The 18319-nt window shown below is 60.6% G+C and overlaps 2 gene segments (V, D, J or C); both read left to right on the top strand.

Moving 5' to 3' along the window:
• Positions 1-1120: 1120 nt before the first annotated feature.
• On the top strand, positions 1121-3852 carry LOC140690826 (immunoglobulin lambda constant 3-like). The segment is given in 4 exon segments: positions 1121-1142; positions 1564-1621; positions 1999-2066; positions 3402-3852. Coding segments are annotated over 4 exon segments (465 nt in total).
• A 1361-nt stretch (positions 3853-5213) lies between these two features.
• Positions 5214-7065, top strand: LOC140690825 (immunoglobulin lambda constant 3-like). The segment is given in 2 exon segments: positions 5214-5274; positions 6615-7065. Coding segments are annotated over 2 exon segments (378 nt in total).
• The last annotated feature ends 11254 nt before the right edge of the window (positions 7066-18319 follow it).

Raw genomic sequence — 18319 nt, 5'->3', positions numbered from 1 at the left:
ATCAGCTCTCAATAAAATGTCATTTCATTCAGAAATCAGTCTCTCAGCTCATTTCTATTTGTACATTTTCTGTCCTCAACTCCATCATCCTCAAAGGGTGCAGAATCCTTTGCCCTTGTGGCACAGATACAGCAGAAGGAGCCTCCATGCTTCCTTGGGAGGGAGTTTTACTCTGACCTACAGCTGCCCAGAGAATATTCCATTCAGGGTCTGGGGCCGTGGGACCCTGGAGAGCCCCGCCCTGCAGCCCCCATCCTCGCCATCCTGGTGCGGCCCAACCGCCACCGGCCCTGGGACCCTCCTCTGCGGCCTCCGTCTCCGGGAGGATGTCTGAGTCCCCTTCCCTGCGTCCTGGTCTTCACATTCACACACCTCCTCTGGCTTTCTATCCCTTCGGGAAGTTCCCCGTGGACACAGCCTAGAGTACCCCCCTGCCTTAGGGGCCTCCCCTGCTCCTGCCTCTCCAGGGCCCCTGTCCAGAGCCCCTCCACCACCCTCCCAGTCGTACACACCACAGGACCCTCAGTCCCTCGACCCCAGCCACTCACCCCACACTCCCCCTAGGGCCCCTCCTCACACATGTCATGAGTCTCCACTGTATTCCCGGTGCCTGGGCCACAGGCCAGCTCTGCTCCCTGCAACCTCAAAAAGCCAGCCCACCGCTGCCCCCACCACAAGTGCGGGAAGTCCAATTGTCAGGCCACCTGCCCGGGGCCAGAGGCTTTCCCATTAGCGGTGAGATTCTCGGCATGTGCATGGGTTCTCTGGAGGCTGACTCCTCTTTTAGGAGCTCAGTGTGGGGTCTGAGCTGTAATACACACAAGCACACACATGCACTAAGGAATACAAACACACACTCCCACACGCAATCCACAGACACACACCCACCCATACACACGTCCGAGAGGCCGTCTCTGCAAGGCCCGGCAGTGCGGGCCCAGGTGGGACAGAAGCAAAGAAAAGCCTGGGTGGTGGACCCATGGGCTGACCAGTGATGTGTTGAAGGGCAGGGATGCTTAGGTCCAGGATGAATGTCAGACACCATCCCTGTGGGCACTGGTGGAAGAAAGTCTATGGGAGCAGGGAGCTCGGGGGACGGTGACAGGAGAGCTAAGTGAGCATGACACTGTCAGGGACACAGGGTACTGGATGGGCGTGTCCGTTGCAGGAACTCTGCAGGTGACAAGGACCAGGATGCACGCAGAGACCCTGGGTGTCACACCCTGGTCACGGCAGGCAGGCCAGGGCAGGGGTGCGGTGGGTTCCCAGGTAGCAGGGTCACCTGCGCTAGGGGTGCGCACGTGCAAGGGACACAGATAAGCCAGGAATGCAAGGGACAGCAGGGACTCCGACATTGGTGCTCATAGAGGAGACTGTGCCGGGAGCGGGGACCACCTACCCATCTTCCAAGGCCCCTCTGGGCCACTCCAATTCTCACTCAACAGGGGCAAATGGGCAGGGAGGGGTTGTCCCCACACAGCTCGGGACTACACAGTGACTATTTACTGCACAGGCCGTTCCAGCCAGGGGAAGGGCCCTCCGGAGGGGCCTGGGTCCCTACAGGTGACGATGCCTTTCCTCCGACCCCCACGTTCCCACTAACCCTGCTGCAGGACCTCAGGTATTGAAGATACAGTGCCAACCAGGACCCTCCACAAGAGTCCCACTTCCACAAAGCAGTCCCAGCTCTGTCATCGCAGCGGGGTACACAGCTTAACACATCCCTTCCAAACTGGTATCCCCTGTGAGCGAGCCAGGACACACAGTGCTTCCTGACAAAGGACTTGGCTGCGAATTCGGACTACGCACTCAGACATTTATCCAACTTCATGCCATTTTAAGGACGGATAAAGACCTAAACACATAGGGGCTGAAATTCCAAATCGTCATGGCCCCTCCCCTCCCACCCCCAATATACAGACCAGCACCCGTAACAGGGGGTGGCATCGGCTTACGAGCAGCTGCAGGTGGGCCTGGGAGGGGCTGAGGGGGTGATAGGGGGTTTATGAACGAGGCTGTATCACTGTGTCCTGTGTTCGGCGGAGGGACCAAGCTGACCGTCCTCGGTGAGTCTCCCCTTTCCTTCCTCCTCGGGGTCCAAAGGGAAATTTGGGTGGATTTTTCTCTCTCTCTGCTCTGACTGGGGCTGAGGTCTGAACATTTGTGGGGTCTGCGAAGGTCCCCCCTCGTGTCAGGACCCTCGCCACCTCCGGTATGTCCCAGCGTTTCAGACACCTGCTGAAGCTATCAAACACCCATAGCCCAGTACACTACCCACCCCAAGGCCTCGAGCGCCATAAGGGCTTCCTCCAAGGAAACCTTCTCCTCAAACTCTGGGATCTCACATCCCTCCTCGGGGTCTCGCAGCCCCAGGGTTGGAGGAGAATGAAGAAATGAGGCCAGGGCAGTGGGGCGCTCAGGCTGAGGTACCACTTCCAGGCATGTGGGAAGGATGCTGCAGAGAGCTGGACTGGTCATGGGAGTCTTCCTGGGGTCTGTCCGCTCTGGTTCCTTGTGGGGGCTAGTGAGGGACCCCATGACCTGGGGACTTGGAGACAAGGAGGAGAGAGCAGAACAGGGGAAGGAGGGAGGCAGTTTCCCTTTGAGAAGCTGGTCCCGGGGAGCGGGGTCCCCCTCCTTCTCCCCCCAGGCAGGACACCCCAGGCTGCACAGGTCTCAGGACACTCAGGCCTTAGGGGTCACCCCCACCCACTCACACAGTGGAGGGGAGACCCTAGAGCAGGTGCCTGGGTTGGGGACTGCTCACAGGCACAGGTGACACAAACAACCCAGCCAGGCAGACAGATGCCCTGGGACAGACAGATCCCCAGGATAACTTCACAGGACAGGGAGTCCCCTCACAACAGACACAGCCCCGGGCTCCAGACAGAAAAGTCATCCACATGGAAACCTCCCTGCGTGGGACACCCCTGCTCCCTGGCAGCCGCGGAGGGTTCCCTGCCGGGAGCGGGGCAGGGGCTACGACAGGGCCGTCAGAGGGACTGTGGGCAGGGAACCCCTCCCCTGAAAAGGAAGAGGGCCCGAAAGGGACACAGACAGACATCCTGACCGCAGACGTCGGGTAGGAACAGGGGTGGATTTCAGACAGTCAGTAGCCCAGGACAGACAGACGCCAAGGGTGGACACCAGGTAGCACCGCGGAGCAGAGGGTGGGACGTGGGTTCTGAGGACGTGTGACCCGAGGAAGAGATGGAGACTTAAGAGGGGCCCCGAACACCCAGGAGTCGGGCTCTGTCGTCCCCCCGACAGAAGGTGAGTGACTCGCCGCCCTGGGACCCACGTCCTGGACTTTGGGCTCCTGGGCCCACATCTCCCGGCGTCAGGGGTTCCGAGATGGATGCTTAGCCAATGATCCCCGTCCGTCCTGCCCCACTTTGCAGGTCAGCCCAAGGCCGCACCCTCGGTCACTCTGTTCCCGCCGTCCTCTGAGGAGCTCACCGCCAACAAGGCCACCCTGGTGTGTCTGATCAGTGACTTCTACCCGGGCAGCGTGACGGTGGCCTGGAAGCAAGATGGCACCACCGTCACGCAGGGCGTGGAGACCACCAAGCCCTCGAAGCAGAGCAACAACAAGTACGCGGCCAGCAGCTACCTGAGCCTGTCGCCCAGCACGTGGAAGTCGCACAGCAGCTACAGCTGTCAGGTCACGCACGAGGCGGGCACCGTGGAGAAGACGGTGTCCCCCTCCCAGTGTTAGGCCCCCGGGCCCCCACCCTCGGGGGCCTGGAGACACAGGACCCCCGGGAGAGTCTCCCCTCCCACCCGGGGCCGCCCAGCCCTTCCTCCTGCACCAATCAGCTCTCAATAAAATGTCCCCGTTTCATTCAGAAATCATGCTCTCGGCTCATTTCTGTTTGTGCACTTTCTGTCCTCAACTCCATCATCCTCAAAGGCGTGCAGAATCCTCTGGCCTGAGGAAGGAGGAGAGATGCGGTCCTAATGCACTCTTGAGGGATGGTTTCACTGTCACACGGAACCCCCAGAGAACACTGCAGAGCAAGCGCGGGGCTCACTGCAGGATTGGAAGTCTGCCCACCCTCCCCAGCCCCTGCCGGGTTCCTACTCTTTATGGCTCACGTCCACCTCTCACTGTCCCTCTTCATGGCTCCTTGATTCCCGTGGTCCCCAGAATGATGTATGAGCCCCCTTCCCTGGACACTTCAGCAATCACACTCGGGAAGGTGACCCCCCTCAGGACTCCCTCTCTCCATTCCATGATAACCCACCAATTCCAGGTGTCCTTCGGCTCAAAACCCACCCTGCAGTGTCACCGTGCTCACAGCCCGGAGTCCCTCCCTCTTGAGGGGCCAGTCCTTCTCCCGCCCCCTCTGGGGACACTGCCCTGTTTGCCCTCCCCAGACACTCTCCGTCACACTCACCGCCGGACCCTCAGTACCCTGACCCCGGTCACTCATCCCACACTTGCCCCTGGACGGCCCTACTCCCACAGGTGTCACGAGGGTCCCAACAACATTCAAGGACCCTGAGACAAAGCCGGCTCTGCTCTCTCTGACCCCTCAGAGGACGGCCGACCGCTGACCCCACCACAAATGCCCAGGTCCAAGTGTCCATGGGGTTTCGTGGGGCCATGAGTTCAAGGTCAAGAATGAGTCTAGGATTGCGCCCTGGACTTGACTGTGTACTGACTCATCTTCTAAGGATCCGCAACCAGATCTGAGAATCGGTGTGATTGTGGCTGTAGGAGGGACACAGGACAGGGATCGAAGCTCTCAGACAGACAGACAGACACGCACACAGGAGATACTGCGACCGAGGCCGTGTCGGCCGTGCCTCTTGGACGTGCGCCGCAGCAGGAGCCCTCCCCGGGCCTCGCTCTGCAGAGGGCACGGCTCCATCACCCCCGGGCCGTGAACACGCCTCCTCACTCTCCCTCCACGAAGGACCCCGGGCCAGCTGAGCCAGGCTCACACCTCCTCCAGGAACGGGAGTTCCCTGGGATGGGATGGGATGGGATGGGATGGGACCCTCAGACGTTCCCTCCTGCCCCTCCCACAAGCGAGGATGGATGGAGCCTCACTTCCCAGGGGGGAAGCTGCAGGCGGGGAGGGGGTCAGGGTTCTCCCCCCACTCTCTGAGGGGTCAGACCTACCCCCCTGACGGGGGGATGGCCTTGGGCCCTCCGTGCAGCTGCAGGTGGGCCTGGGAGGCGGGGAGAGGATGGCAAGGGGTTTATGTTCGAGGCTGTATCACTGTGTTATGTGTTCGGCGGAGGGACCAAGCTGACCGTCCTCGGTGAGTCTCCCCTTTCCTTCCTCCTCGGGGTCCAAAGGGAAATTTGGGTGGATTTTTCGCTCCTCTCTGCTCTGACTGGGGCTGAGGTCTGAACATTTGTGGGGTCTGCAAAGGTCCCCCCTCGTGTCGGGCTCCTCGCCACATCCGGTCTGTCCCAGCCTCTCAGACCCCTGCTGGGGCTGTCGAGCAGCGACCTTAGCCGCCTACCCCACCCACCCCCAGACCTCGCTGCGCCCCCAGGGCTTCCTCCAAGGAAACCTTCTCCTCAAACTCTGGGATCTCACATCCCTCCTCGGGGTCTCGCAGCCCCAGGGTTGGAGGAGAATGAAGAAATGAGGCCAGGGCAGTGGGGCGCTCAGGCTGAGGTACCACTTCCAGGCATGTGGGAAGGATGCTGCAGAGAGCTGGACTGGTCATGGGAGTCTTCCTGGGGTCTGTCCGCTCTGGTTCCTTGTGGGGGCTAGTGAGGGACCCCATGACCTGGGGACTTGGAGACAAGGAGGAGAGAGCAGAACAGGGGAAGGAGGGAGGCAGTTTCCCTTTGAGAAGCTGGTCCCGGGGAGCGGGGTCCCCCTCCTTCTCCCCCCAGGCAGGACACCCCAGGCTGCACAGGTCTCAGGACACTCAGGCCTTAGGGGTCACCCCCACCCACTCACACAGTGGAGGGGAGACCCTAGAGCAGGTGCCTGGGTTGGGGACTGCTCACAGGCACAGGTGACACAAACAACCCAGCCAGGCAGACAGATGCCCTGGGACAGACAGATCCCCAGGATAACTTCACAGGACAGGGAGTCCCCTCACAACAGACACAGCCCCGGGCTCCAGACAGAAAAGTCATCCACATGGAAACCTCCCTGCGTGGGACACCCCTGCTCCCTGGCAGCCGCGGAGGGTTCCCTGCCGGGAGCGGGGCAGGGGCTACGACAGGGCCGTCAGGGGGACTGTGGGCAGGGAACCCCTCCCCTGAAAAGGAAGAGGGCCCGAAAGGGACACAGACAGACATCCTGACCGCAGACGTCGGGTAGGAACAGGGGTGGATTTCAGACAGTCAGTAGCCCAGGACAGACAGACGCCAAGGGTGGACACCAGGTAGCACCGGGGAGCAGAGGGTGGGACGTGGGTTCTGAGGACGTGTGACCCGAGGAAGAGATGGAGACTTAAGAGGGGCCCCGAACGCCCAGGAGTCGGGCTCTGACGTCCCCCCGACAGAAGGTGAGTGACTCGCCGCCCTGGGACCCACGTCCTGGACTTTGGGCTCCTGGGCCCACATCTCCCGGCGTCAGGGGTTCCGAGATGGATGCTTAGCCAATGACCCCCGTCTGTCCTGCCCCACTTTGCAGGTCAGCCCAAGGCCGCACCCTCGGTCACTCTGTTCCCGCCGTCCTCTGAGGAGCTCACCGCCAACAAGGCCACCCTGGTGTGTCTGATCAGTGACTTCTACCCGGGCAGCGTGACGGTGGCCTGGAAGCAAGATGGCACCACCGTCACGCAGGGCGTGGAGACCACCAAGCCCTCGAAGCAGAGCAACAACAAGTACGCGGCCAGCAGCTACCTGAGCCTGTCGCCCAGCACGTGGAAGTCGCACAGCAGCTACAGCTGTCAGGTCACGCACGAGGCGGGCACCGTGGAGAAGACGGTGTCCCCCTCCCAGTGTTAGGCCCCCGGGCCCCCACCCTCGGGGGCCTGGAGACACAGGACCCCCGGGAGAGTCTCCCCTCCCACCCGGGGCCGCCCAGCCCTTCCTCCTGCACCAATCAGCTCTCAATAAAATGTCCCCGTTTCATTCAGAAATCATGCTCTCGGCTCATTTCTGTTTGTGCACTTTCTGTCCTCAACTCCATCATCCTCAAAGGCGTGCAGAATCCTCTGGCCTGAGGAAGGAGGAGAGATGCGGTCCTAATGCACTCTTGAGGGATGGTTTCACTGTCACACGGAACCCCCAGAGAACACTGCAGAGCAAGCGCGGGGCTCACTGCAGGATTGGAAGTCTGCCCACCCTCCCCAGCCCCTGCCGGGTTCCTATTCTTTATGGCTCACGTCCACCTCTCACTGTCCCTCTTCATGGCTCCTTGATTCCCGTGGTCCCCAGAATGATGTATGAGCCCCCTTCCCTGGACACTTCAGCAATCACACTCGGGAAGGTGACCCCCCTCAGGACTCCCTCTCTCCATTCCATGATAACCCACCAATTCCAGGTGTCCTTCGGCTCAAAACCCACCCTGCAGTGTCACTGTGCTCACAGCCCGGAGTCCCTCCCTCTTGAGGGGCCAGTCCTTCTCCCGCCCCCTCTGGGGACACTGCCCTGTTTGCCCTCCCCAGACACTCTCCGTCACACTCACCGCCGGACCCTCAGTACCCTGAGCCCGGTCACTCATCCCACACTTGCCCCTGGACGGCCCTACTCCCACAGGTGTCACGAGGGTCCCAACAACATTCAAGGACCCTGAGACAAAGCCGGCTCTGCTCTCTCTGACCCCTCAGAGGACGGCCGACCGCTGACCCCACCACAAATGCCCAGGTCCAAGTGTCCATGGGGTTTCGTGGGGCCATGAGTTCAAGGTCAAGAATGAGTCTAGGATTGCGCCCTGGACTTGACTGTGTACTGACTCATCTTCTAAGGATCCGCAAACAGATCTGAGAATCGGTGTGATTGTGGCTGTAGGAGGGACGCAGGACAGGGATCGAAGCTCTCAGACAGACAGACAGACACGCACACAGGAGATACTGCGACCGAGGCCGTGTCGGCCGTGCCTCTTGGACGTGCGCCGCAGCAGGAGCCCTCCCCGGGCCTCGCTCTGCAGAGGGCACGGCTCCATCACCCCCGGGCCGTGAACACGCCTCCTCACTCTCCCTCCACGAAGGACCCCAGGCCAGCTGAGCCAGGCTCACACCTCCTCCAGGAACGGGAGTTCCCTGGGATGGGATGGGATGGGATGGGACCCTCAGACGTTCCCTCCTGCCCCTCCCACAAGCGAGGATGGATGGAGCCTCACTTCCCAGGGGGGAAGCTGCAGGCGGGGAGGGGGTCAGGGTTCTCCCCCCACTCTCTGAGGGTCAGACCTACCCCCCTGACGGGGGGATGGCCTTGGGCCCTCCGTGCAGCTGCAGGTGGGCCTGGGAGGCGGGGAGAGGATGGCAAGGGGTTTATGTTCGAGGCTATGTCACTGTGCTACATGCTGGTGGAGGATCCCGGCCGACTGTCCTCGGTGAGTCTCCCAGCTTTCCAGCTTCTTTGGGTTCAGGAGTGATAATGGTGGTGATTTTTCTGTTTTATTTGTGTCCTGCCTTTTGCTCAGTTCTGTAACACTCTGGGGCCTGTAACCTCACCCTGTTAGGCTGTTCACTCTTTTCAGACAATTGTTGGGGACAGGATGGGCTTATCTCAGTGACACTCTGCCTCCCATCACTGTGACCCCTGTCTGGTGTCTCCAGTAGACCTTCTTCTCTGGAGTCTGGCCAGAGGGATTCTTCATGTTTACCGGAGGGATAGTTTTACTCTCACCCAGAATAGTCCAGGAAATATTCCAGAACGGGAGATTAAGCCTGCATGACACAGGAGAGCCCAACTCCACACCTTTCCTCCACTTGAGATTCTCATGTGGACCACATTCACGTCCAGCCCGCAGTCCCCTCCCCTGGGTCCCGTGGACTCCGAGGTAATGTCTGAGCTCCTTCCTTGGATTGGGGGTCTTCCCAGTATGAGGTTGTGAGACAAGAAACCCCCTCCCCAAGAGAGAGCAGTGCCTGAAACCAATACAGATGGATGTTGTGTGTGATGATCCCGGGGAGAGGGGTCCGGTGCGGGTCTTCAGTCAGACAGGTGCCCCAAGAAGGATGTGAGGTCACAGCTGATGCCGGCAGCAGCGGGGATTGCGGGAGGCTGGGGGGACAGGTTATGAGGACGTGTGACTCTGAGGAGATAGAGGACACAGACGAGGCGGGGGGCTCCCAAGATGAGGGCATTGAGAGTCTCCCAACAGGATCTGGGAGGTGTCTCCCCGTGCCCCACCCTGGTCCACTCACCCCTTCTCCCTGCACCCAATCATCTCACAATAAAATATCCTTTGGTCAATCAGAAATCATGCTCTCTGCTCATATTTTTTTTGGCTTGTATTTAATTTGCAACTTTTCCGGGATTCTGGGGGCGGAGTGTGGGGACTCCTAGGCACCCAGTGGGAAGGTAACCCAAGGGGAGAGGCTCAAGGTCTCACTGAGGTTAGGTGGGGGGAAGGGGGGAGGGGTGAGCATCTCCCAGGAAACTCTCCAGGACACATCCGCCCTCCCCTCCCTCCCACTCCTCCTCCAGCACTAGGCCCTGCCCACCCCTGTCACCTTCCCGGCTGGAGCTGCCCATGGTTCGTGACCTCCAGATAGGCTCTCCCTGCCAGCCCTGGTCAGGACCCTCCACATCCTTCCTCAGTCTGGAGACCCTGCTCTGGCCTGGACCCCTGATGCCCCCCTCCCTTCCTGCCCAAGTCAGCTCCTGCCCACCCTCACCCCCTCCCTGTCAATCCCAAGGGCTGGACTACCCAGCGGCCCAGAACACTCCAGCAGCGTCCACTTCACAGGCTCTTAAATCCGGGGCCATCTCGATTCCTTACCCCACAGCAGGTTCAGAGATGCAAGAAGACTGCGGGGAAGGCAGGAAGGAAAGTGAGCTGTACAAAAATCCTGCCCGGAGTCAAGTGCACTTGACAGAGAGAAGCCCTGAGCTCCCCAGGAACCACTGCAAGGAGGGAACAGGTGCCTCAGAGTTTCTATGAGATCCAACAAAGCCTTTGCTGGAGGGAAACTGGTGTCTTAATGCTAAGGCCAGGCATCTTGTACCACAATTAAAAGTGGGGACGTGTTTCACCAGAGGCCTCAGTGTTGACGGGAACTGGGCTCTGACACACACACAGGTGATCGCCTGGCAGCCTCAGGGCGGGGCGATGACCATGAGCTGGTATCCTACATGGGGAGCCCTCCATGTTCCTGTCAGGTACCACCAGGTCACCATCTCTGGGGGCGGGGGTTACATAGTTAACAGTCCCTTGATTTGCCCAGATAGGAGGTGGGTGCAGCCAGGCAAGCTCCTGCCCCTGGACCCTGGACTCTTGGTACAAAGCCCCACCACCATGCACACACCACACACCCAAGGACATTCCCACCTCTGCCTGAGGCCCCTTTGGTGTCCTCAGGCTCCCAGGCTGCCCCCGGTTACCGCCCAGCTCTGCCACTTGAGAGAAAAGAGGCAAAGGACTTTCTCTCAGATCTGCAGCCCAGAAAGCCCCCTTCCGGGGCTTATCTCCTGGGCACAGTCTCCCTTCCATCATGACGTCAGTGGGAAAACCAGGCCCTGTGGAGGCACTTTGTGCTGCTCTGAGGCCCCTGGGGCCTGGGGTTTCCAGCTGCTCTGAACATGAGGGATGTGATGAGACACCCAGCCCAGCCCCACCGAGCCCTTCATGCCGGGGCTCAGGTCAGCGGCTTCCCCACTGCACTTGAGAATGAGGGGGGTGGGGTGGGCGGTGACAGTGGGTCGGGCGCCGGTCCCCATGGGCAGGGGCGTCCTGGGTGACTCCCTCCCTCAGCTCCTGTGTTAGCGGCTGTAACAAACCACCCAAACTCAGATGCACAAAACAACACACATTTATTCTTACAGGTCCAGGAGTCAGAGGTCCGAAATGAGTCCTACAGGCTGAAACTGAGATGTCCCAGGGATGAGCTCCTCCGGAGTTCTGGGGAGAATCCATCCTGACATTTTCCAGCCTCTGGAAGCACCTGTTCCTTGGCTTGGGGCCCCTCCCTCCAGCTTCAAAGTCTCTCTTTCCCCTCTGACCCCTGCTCCCAGCCCTGAACCCTGTCCCCTCACTCTGACCCTCCTGCCTTCCTCTTTCCCTTATAAAGACCCTGCATGGGGCCACCCTGATCATCTCTGCATCCCAAGGCCCTTAACTCCATCACATCTGCAAAATCCCATGTACCATGTACAGGGCATACTCACAGGTTCTGGGAATTAGGACACAGACATCCTTGGACCTTACTCACCTGACCACGGCTCCAGTTCCCAGATCCCCGGGGACTCGGGAAATTTCTCCCAAGTTCCTCCCCTCTGTGTTCTGCCCAGTCCCCAGGCTGGGCCACTCCTGGGGACCCTCTCAGCCCAGGCTCCTCCTCCTTTCTCCCTGGCCTCCAATGGCCCTGGTCCTCCTGCGCTCACCGTGGGAGGAATTTGATTAGAGCATCAGGTCTGGGACATTACTTCCCTCTAGCCCCCAGCTAAATGTTCTCCAGGCCTTACCTGTCAGTCATCAAACCACCCTTGGGGGAAGACTAGATTAAGATCCTCACCCCATGGATGGAGACACGAGGCCCAGAGACCCTGAGTGACCTACCCATGGTCACGGCAGGGACTGAACCCCGGCTCCCTGCCCAACTCCAGATCTCAGCTCTGGACCCCTGGTTCCCACCACCTTCAGTGCCCTTCCCACCCCAACTAGGCCCTGCCTACTCACCTTCCTGGAGAGCTCCAAGCCCACCTAGACCCAGGCCCCCACCCTGGGACCCGTGGCCTAAGGGGACAGAAGTGTCAGGGCTGCAGATGGACCGAGGGGACAGGGACCTCGGGTCGGAGTGGCTGGCTTCCTCATGCCCCTCACCTCCTCTGGGACAGAAGTCAGGGTCAGGGCACTGGAGGAGGGGCTGAGAAAGGGTCACATCTTCCTGGAGACCCTTCCTGGGTCTGGGTTCTGGGGGAGGGTCACCCTTGGTTACCCCAACACCAGGAGGGCTCCTGAGACCAGATCCCCACGCTCTCTGGTCCCAGCCACTTCCCCTTAGTATGTAGGAATTGCACCTTCAGTCAGGGGCCACTCTCCGAGGGAAAAACACAAGGAGCTGTGGGTCTGGGGGTCCAGAGAAGGGGGCCCAGTGCCCAGCACAGCAGGCTCTCAGAGGGCAGCTGATGGTGTGAAACCCCGGGGACCAGACCAGGACAGCGTGCCCCTGGCCCTCCAGAGCAGCAGGCTGGGTCCCCTTCTCCCCTGCCGACCCCCCGTGAGACCACATCTACCTCTGCCCTTTCCTGCTGACAACCCTCGGGGCTCCCACCATCTCCGGGACGTGAGGCGTCACCACAGTTCCTGGGAAGCGTGTGGAGAGGCATCCCACAGTGGGGCCCTGACTTCTAGGAGCCTCAGGCCCACACTGGACAGACGTCCTGCCAAGGGGGCAGTCCCTGGGCCCTCATCTGTCTAGGGGCTTCACCTTTCCGATACTCTGACCCCTCCATGAATTCTCAGTGACATCCCGTGTCCCTGTGGTCACTGTAACCGCATCCTGCTCCAGTCCCCTACCCCACAGGCCAGCCCATGAGTAACCAGCCCCTTCCAGGGCTCAGACCACCTGCTGCCCATTAGCAGCTCTTTCCAACATGCCCGAGCGTGTCCTGGCCCTGCCTGTCTGGCTCCGGCTGTAATGGAGGACCCAGCCACCCAGGCCAGCGGTCAGAGGGCTGGACGGCCGTCTCTCAGGCCCAACACCAGCTTTCCAGCCTCAGCATCTCAGTGTGAAGTGTCAGTGTCCCTCCTGATGGCCATTGCCACAGACCTGATCCTAAGGGAGGAAACAACCCGGAAGTAATGAAATCCCTGGACCCATGGATGGCCCCTCTGCGACCTGAAAAACTCCTGGAGATTGTACTTGCTAATATGAAAACAGTAGGCAACTCTGCGTGAACCCACCCTCTAGGGGCTGCATGGAGGAGCCCCCCTAAACCTGGGCCACGGGGCACTCCGGCAGGGCCTCTGATTTCTGACCTCCCTCAGTTAGCGGGCATCCCCATGGCTCGCAAGGCACTCAGTCACTCCAGGGTAAGCCATCCGGCTCGCCCAGGCTGCCCCTTCTGGCGGCTCCTCACCCATGCTCTGACCCTCGAGGGTGGCACATCTGGACACTGGTGGGCCGGTCCCTCTGGACACATGTCTCACCCAGGACCCGTCTCCAATGCCACCTTCTCTCCAGCATCACCCATCTCTCTCCTGCCCCTTAAGGCATGTCTCTGGGGGCTCCACGTCCCACTCCCTTCCTGCTGTCACCCCATCTCTCCCCTGCACTCCTAGGTACCAGTGACCTCCAGGTGGCTCAATCCAATAGTCCCATCTCTGTCCTCCCTGCTCTCAGCCTCTGGGTGGATTTGAGCACCATGCACCATTCTCTCCATTTTGAAGCCCTCAGCCCCTGAACCCCCTCTCCTGGGTTCTTTTCTATCCCTCCCTGCCCCAAGTGTTTGTTCTGTGGGGCCGTCGGGGCCACGGGGGCTGGCTTCCTGGCTGCTCTTTCTTCTTGGTCTATGGGAGCCACAAACTGGCTGCATCTAAAAAGGCTCCTGTGTCTTCATCCACCCCACCTCTCAGCCTGGTTTACCATCAAGGCTCTGACCTCATTCCCGATGGTGGGAGCCCCACTCCAGCAGAGCTCGCCAGCCTGAGTCACCACCGGAGGGTGGGCACCTGTGGGCGGGCACCTGTGGGCGGGCACCTGTGGGCAGGGGCTGCACCCCCTCAGTGCCTCAGAGGGTCAGCTGGGTGCTTGGCAGGGGTCATCCAACCCCTACATGACTCCTGATCTACTGACTGCTAGACTGACCCCAGCCCTGCCCAGTCATGGAACTGACTGTCCCAGCTCCACCTGGTTGTGGATTGATTGTCCCCATCTCTGTTGCAGGTGTCATCTCTCTGCCTTGAGGACGGTGACCCTGACCAAGAGCTGCTCGTAGCTCGCGCTTCACTTCCTGTGATCCCCAGACCACCCAGGAGGTGAGTGATATAGTACCCCTGACCTCAGGGACGAGACGGAGGTTCTCAGAGCTGAGGCAGCCCTCCCTGGTCCTGCAGGTGCTCAGGGCTGCACAGACGGTGAACACTCAGGCCCCCATCCCAAGGTCACCCTCCCTCCTGAGGAGGCCGTGCTCATGCTGGGCCAGGAGAAGGTGCTGAGCGCAGGGCCCCCCTCGGCTTCTGGACACCAGAGCCATCCTTAAGGCTCTGGTGGGGCAAGTGGGCTTCTCAGTCTATACTGACTCGGCGGGGATGGGGATAGGCAGGAGGCGAGGCATGGACCCTCTGAGTCCACAAAGAAAAGAGAGCAGGCGTTGTGGGCCTATTTCACAGAGGAGAGAACTGAGGCTCTCAAGGGAGGATGGGGTTGGAGTAGCTGCCCGGGGTCACAGGCTGACCTGTCCTCAGGCTCTTTCCACGGCTCCTTGGCCCTGCATGACGGGTCACTCATTGACTCACTCATTCGTTCATTCAACAAACCCTCAATGATCACTGCTGTGGGCTGGGGCTGGGGGCTAGGAAACAGGACCACCTTCCCTGGGACAGCTGACCCCACCTCATCCTTAAGCCCTTAGATCAGGTCCCCACCTATGGTTGACCCCACCCCGAATTCCTAGGTCAGCTTCCTGCCCACCGCTGGCCCCACTCTGTCCTTGAGCCCCCAGGTCAGCTCCCCACCCAGGGAGCATCTCCTGCACTCGTGGGATAAGATTCCATCCACCTGCCTGGCCCCATGTGGGGGATGCCCCCAGCGGCCGACACTGGGCACCTCTCCAGGCTCGTCACAGCCCCTCATGGAGCCTCAGAGTCCCTGTCCGGGCCACCATTGCCCATTTCACAGAGGGACACTGACCATGAGGGGCTCACAGGGCCTGCGTGCCCAGCTCAGAGCCGGGGCAGCCCCTGCAGGACTAGTGGCCCCAGGACACCAGGTGGAGGGGTCCCAGCAGCAGGAGCCCCTCGTGGAATACACAGAGTCAGGTCAGGGAAAGGGCTTGGCCTGGCCCTGCCCCGCCTGCTGTGCGACCCAGGGTTGGAGTGGGTGCACAACCCACCTCCCTCCTGTTGGAGGCCAGGGCTGCCCGAGGTGATTGAGTCGGATGGGGGAGGAGGGCTGTGGAGGAAGCCACAGCCCAAAGGCAGAGCCCAGAATAGCCTCAGCCAGGGAGGCCAGAGGGGCCCTGGGGGAGGGGAGGTGACTGTAGGCCCTGGGGGAGGGGAAGAGAGGGGAGGTGACTGTAGGCCCCTGGGGGAGGGGAGAAACTGGGGGCCCTGGGGGAGGGGAGAGGAGGGACTGCTGGGGCCCTGGGGAGGCCCCAGAGTTTCTGCTGAGCTGAGCTGGTGACTCTCTCATCTGCCCAGCCCCCTACAAGGCCTGTAAAGTCACCAAGAGAGGGTGGCCCAGCCAGACCTGGGCAGGGGAAACTCTTGTCCATCACCTCAGTGTTCAAAGAGCCTAGCAGGGGTGGGGAGAGGGTCTGACCCCAGCCTGTGTCTCCCTGGGACATAGACCCTCACTCCCTACACAAAGCTCTAAACTCAGGTTTCCAGTCGCCTTAAAACTCACTTCCAGAGGTGTCCGCAGAGCAGTCAGCCATCACAGCCCTGCTTGCTGGCTCAGTGACAAAGGACACAATGCAGTGACAGGCCACAGCTCTCAGAGTGGGCGCTCCTCCACCCCCTCCTTGGGGGCCTCTTCTTTGGGTCTCTGTCGCCCAGTCAGGTTCTGGGTCCCCGGCCCATCTGTGGCCCTGACAGGCAGCACCCTTCTCCCTGGGCTCCTGAGCAGACGTGTGGCTGCCCCGGGTCCCTAGCTGCACACACAGGAGCATCTCCAACTGGCATCCATGGGCCAGACAGACGAGTCTTCCCCAAAAACACTGCTGTTCAGGAAACTGTGAGGTTTCAGGGGCACACATTCCATTGAGGTGGCCAGAGGAAACTCTGCTCCTCCGTGGTCACTGGGAGCGACTGCACACGGTCCTCGGGGACACAAATGCAGCAATGTGACCGAGAGTAGTGGATCTGGGCAGAGCCAGTCTTTGAACCAGTTTTTCTGAAAAGTCAATTGATCACCTGGGACCACAGCAGACTTAATCCTGTTTGGCCAGGAATCCCCCAGTGACAGCTTCACCCAGAACACAGAGCCCAGGGACTGCAGAGGGGGACCTGCTTCTTGGATTTCCCCAGACATTCCCAGTTTGTACCCATGTCCTGGTGAGATTATTAATAGCAACCCTTCTGATCCCAGAAATGTCCCATGGTGGATGAAAAATTTTGGTCTCCTGAGTTCAGGGTAACTGTTTCCTGAATGACTGAATGGCCTCCCTATAATGGGTTACAATGTGGGGCCTGAGGCCATGCGGACACTGTGCAGCCATCCAGTGCTCTGTGGGTCTGGCCCTCCCAGCCTGTGAGAGGCCTAGATGTGACCCTTCCGCCATTTCCTGCCCAGTGACAGCACAGCTTGTGTGGGCACCAGCAAGGGACGAGTCCTCTGGGAAGAACTTGTCCCAGGGGAAATAGACAGGTATCAGGGAGACTGTCTCAGAGCAGCCAGGACAGGGGCCAGGGGAGGGGCTGCGTCATCAGACACCCAGTGTCCACTCTGGGGACAGAGTAACTGACAGTCAGCATGACCTCCAGGACTCCACCACTCATGTGTTTCCCCACAAGCCCCCACCTCGTGGTGACACTGTCTTCCTGTAGCCACATCAACACCCCAGGTCCCTCCTGCTCCTTCGCATTCGGCCTGGGTACATGGGATGTCAGGGCTGGCATCCCCTGTGCCTGGGTCTGTGCTGGCACCACAGCCTGAACCACCCTCGGGTCCTCACCAGGATGGACCATCCCTGCCCACCCAGGGCCCAGCCTGCCAGGGAGACGTCGGGGTCTCCTGAGCATCCTGGGAGGAGGGAGGATGCTTCGGAGGGTGCTGGGCCTCGGCTGCAGGGCATTGCGGCTGGGGAAGGGGGACCCCAGGCCAGTCTGAGCCCACCCCAGGTTTTCTGGTCGGGCAGGGCTCCTAGTGTATGTGGACATGGCCCAAAGCAAAGCCACCGCCCAGCAGCCCTTTCCTGAGCCCATACACGTGCAGGGACCTCAGTGGTGGCAATGTAGCCCAGGCGGGGGCTCAAGACAGTGGTGGCGGACAGGGAACTGGCTTGTAGAGAGAGAGACGGTGTTGTGCAGGACAGGCTCCCGCACTGGGAAGACCATCCGGGGTGGGGGTGGGGCAGGGCAGGGGTGGGGGGTGCCAGGCACGGAGGCAGCCAGGGGCCAGGAGAGCCCTGACTCCAGGTTGGTGGCTGGGGACCCATGTCCCCTCTGTGCAGTCGGGTTGGGGTTAATGGAACCTCACTCCCTGGAGGGACGGGAGGGACGGTCAGATGGAAAATGGACGTTTGGCTCATCGCTGTGTGTGACTGTTGTGGCCGTTGGCTTTGGCCTGTTCTGACCCCAGCCGGCCTCAGGCCAGCACCCCTGGGCTCCCCACGTGCCCCACACCCTCACCCCCTGCAGCTGCCCTGGCGAAACCAAGAGGCCCTGACGCTGACGAAATAGCCAGGAAACCCCGCCTGGCTCGGCCCTGGCAGCAGGTGCTGCCCTCTACCCGGGGTGGGGGGGAGGGGTGGCTCCAGTTCTGGAAGCTTCTGCCAGCCCAGCTGGAGAAGGGGGCTGCATCCCAGCATCCAGGCCGCCCAAGCCCCTGTGCCCAGGCCTGAGCAGGGCAGCAATCACACGAATCAATTGTCAGAAGCAGCATTTTCAGTCCTGAATTGTGGAGCCCCCAGGAACCTTTCTAAATGCCAGGAACGGAGCTGCGGCCGACCGTGGGCACCGCCAGACACTTGGAACTCAGAGGAGCCCCAGGTGGGCAGGCCTGGCCAGGGCTGGACGTGGGACACTATGGGTCACACCTCACCTGCTGCCCCCACATCTGGGACTCTTCAGGAAGGGGTATTGGGCCAAGTACGGGGAAGGGGAGAGAAATGGGGACCCTCATTTGTTGCCCTGGGGGCCCTGGGACTGGGGTAATAACAGAGATCCCAGAAGCGTAACTGTTCCCCGTGAGGACTCACAGGGTCCTCCTCCAGTGGACGGGACCTTAGGTTGGTTAATCACTCATCCATCTGTCCATACATCTGTCTGTCCACCCATCGTCCATCCATCATCCATCCATCCATCCATCCACCATCCAAAAAGCATCCCTGAGGCCTTATGGG

The sequence above is a fragment of the Vicugna pacos genome, chromosome 32 (assembly GCF_048564905.1).
Source record: "Vicugna pacos chromosome 32, VicPac4, whole genome shotgun sequence".
In the NCBI taxonomy this organism is placed as follows: Eukaryota; Metazoa; Chordata; class Mammalia; order Artiodactyla; family Camelidae; genus Vicugna; species Vicugna pacos.
Note: the sequence above shows the minus strand (reverse complement) of the source record. Positions and strands in the feature narration are given on the sequence as shown.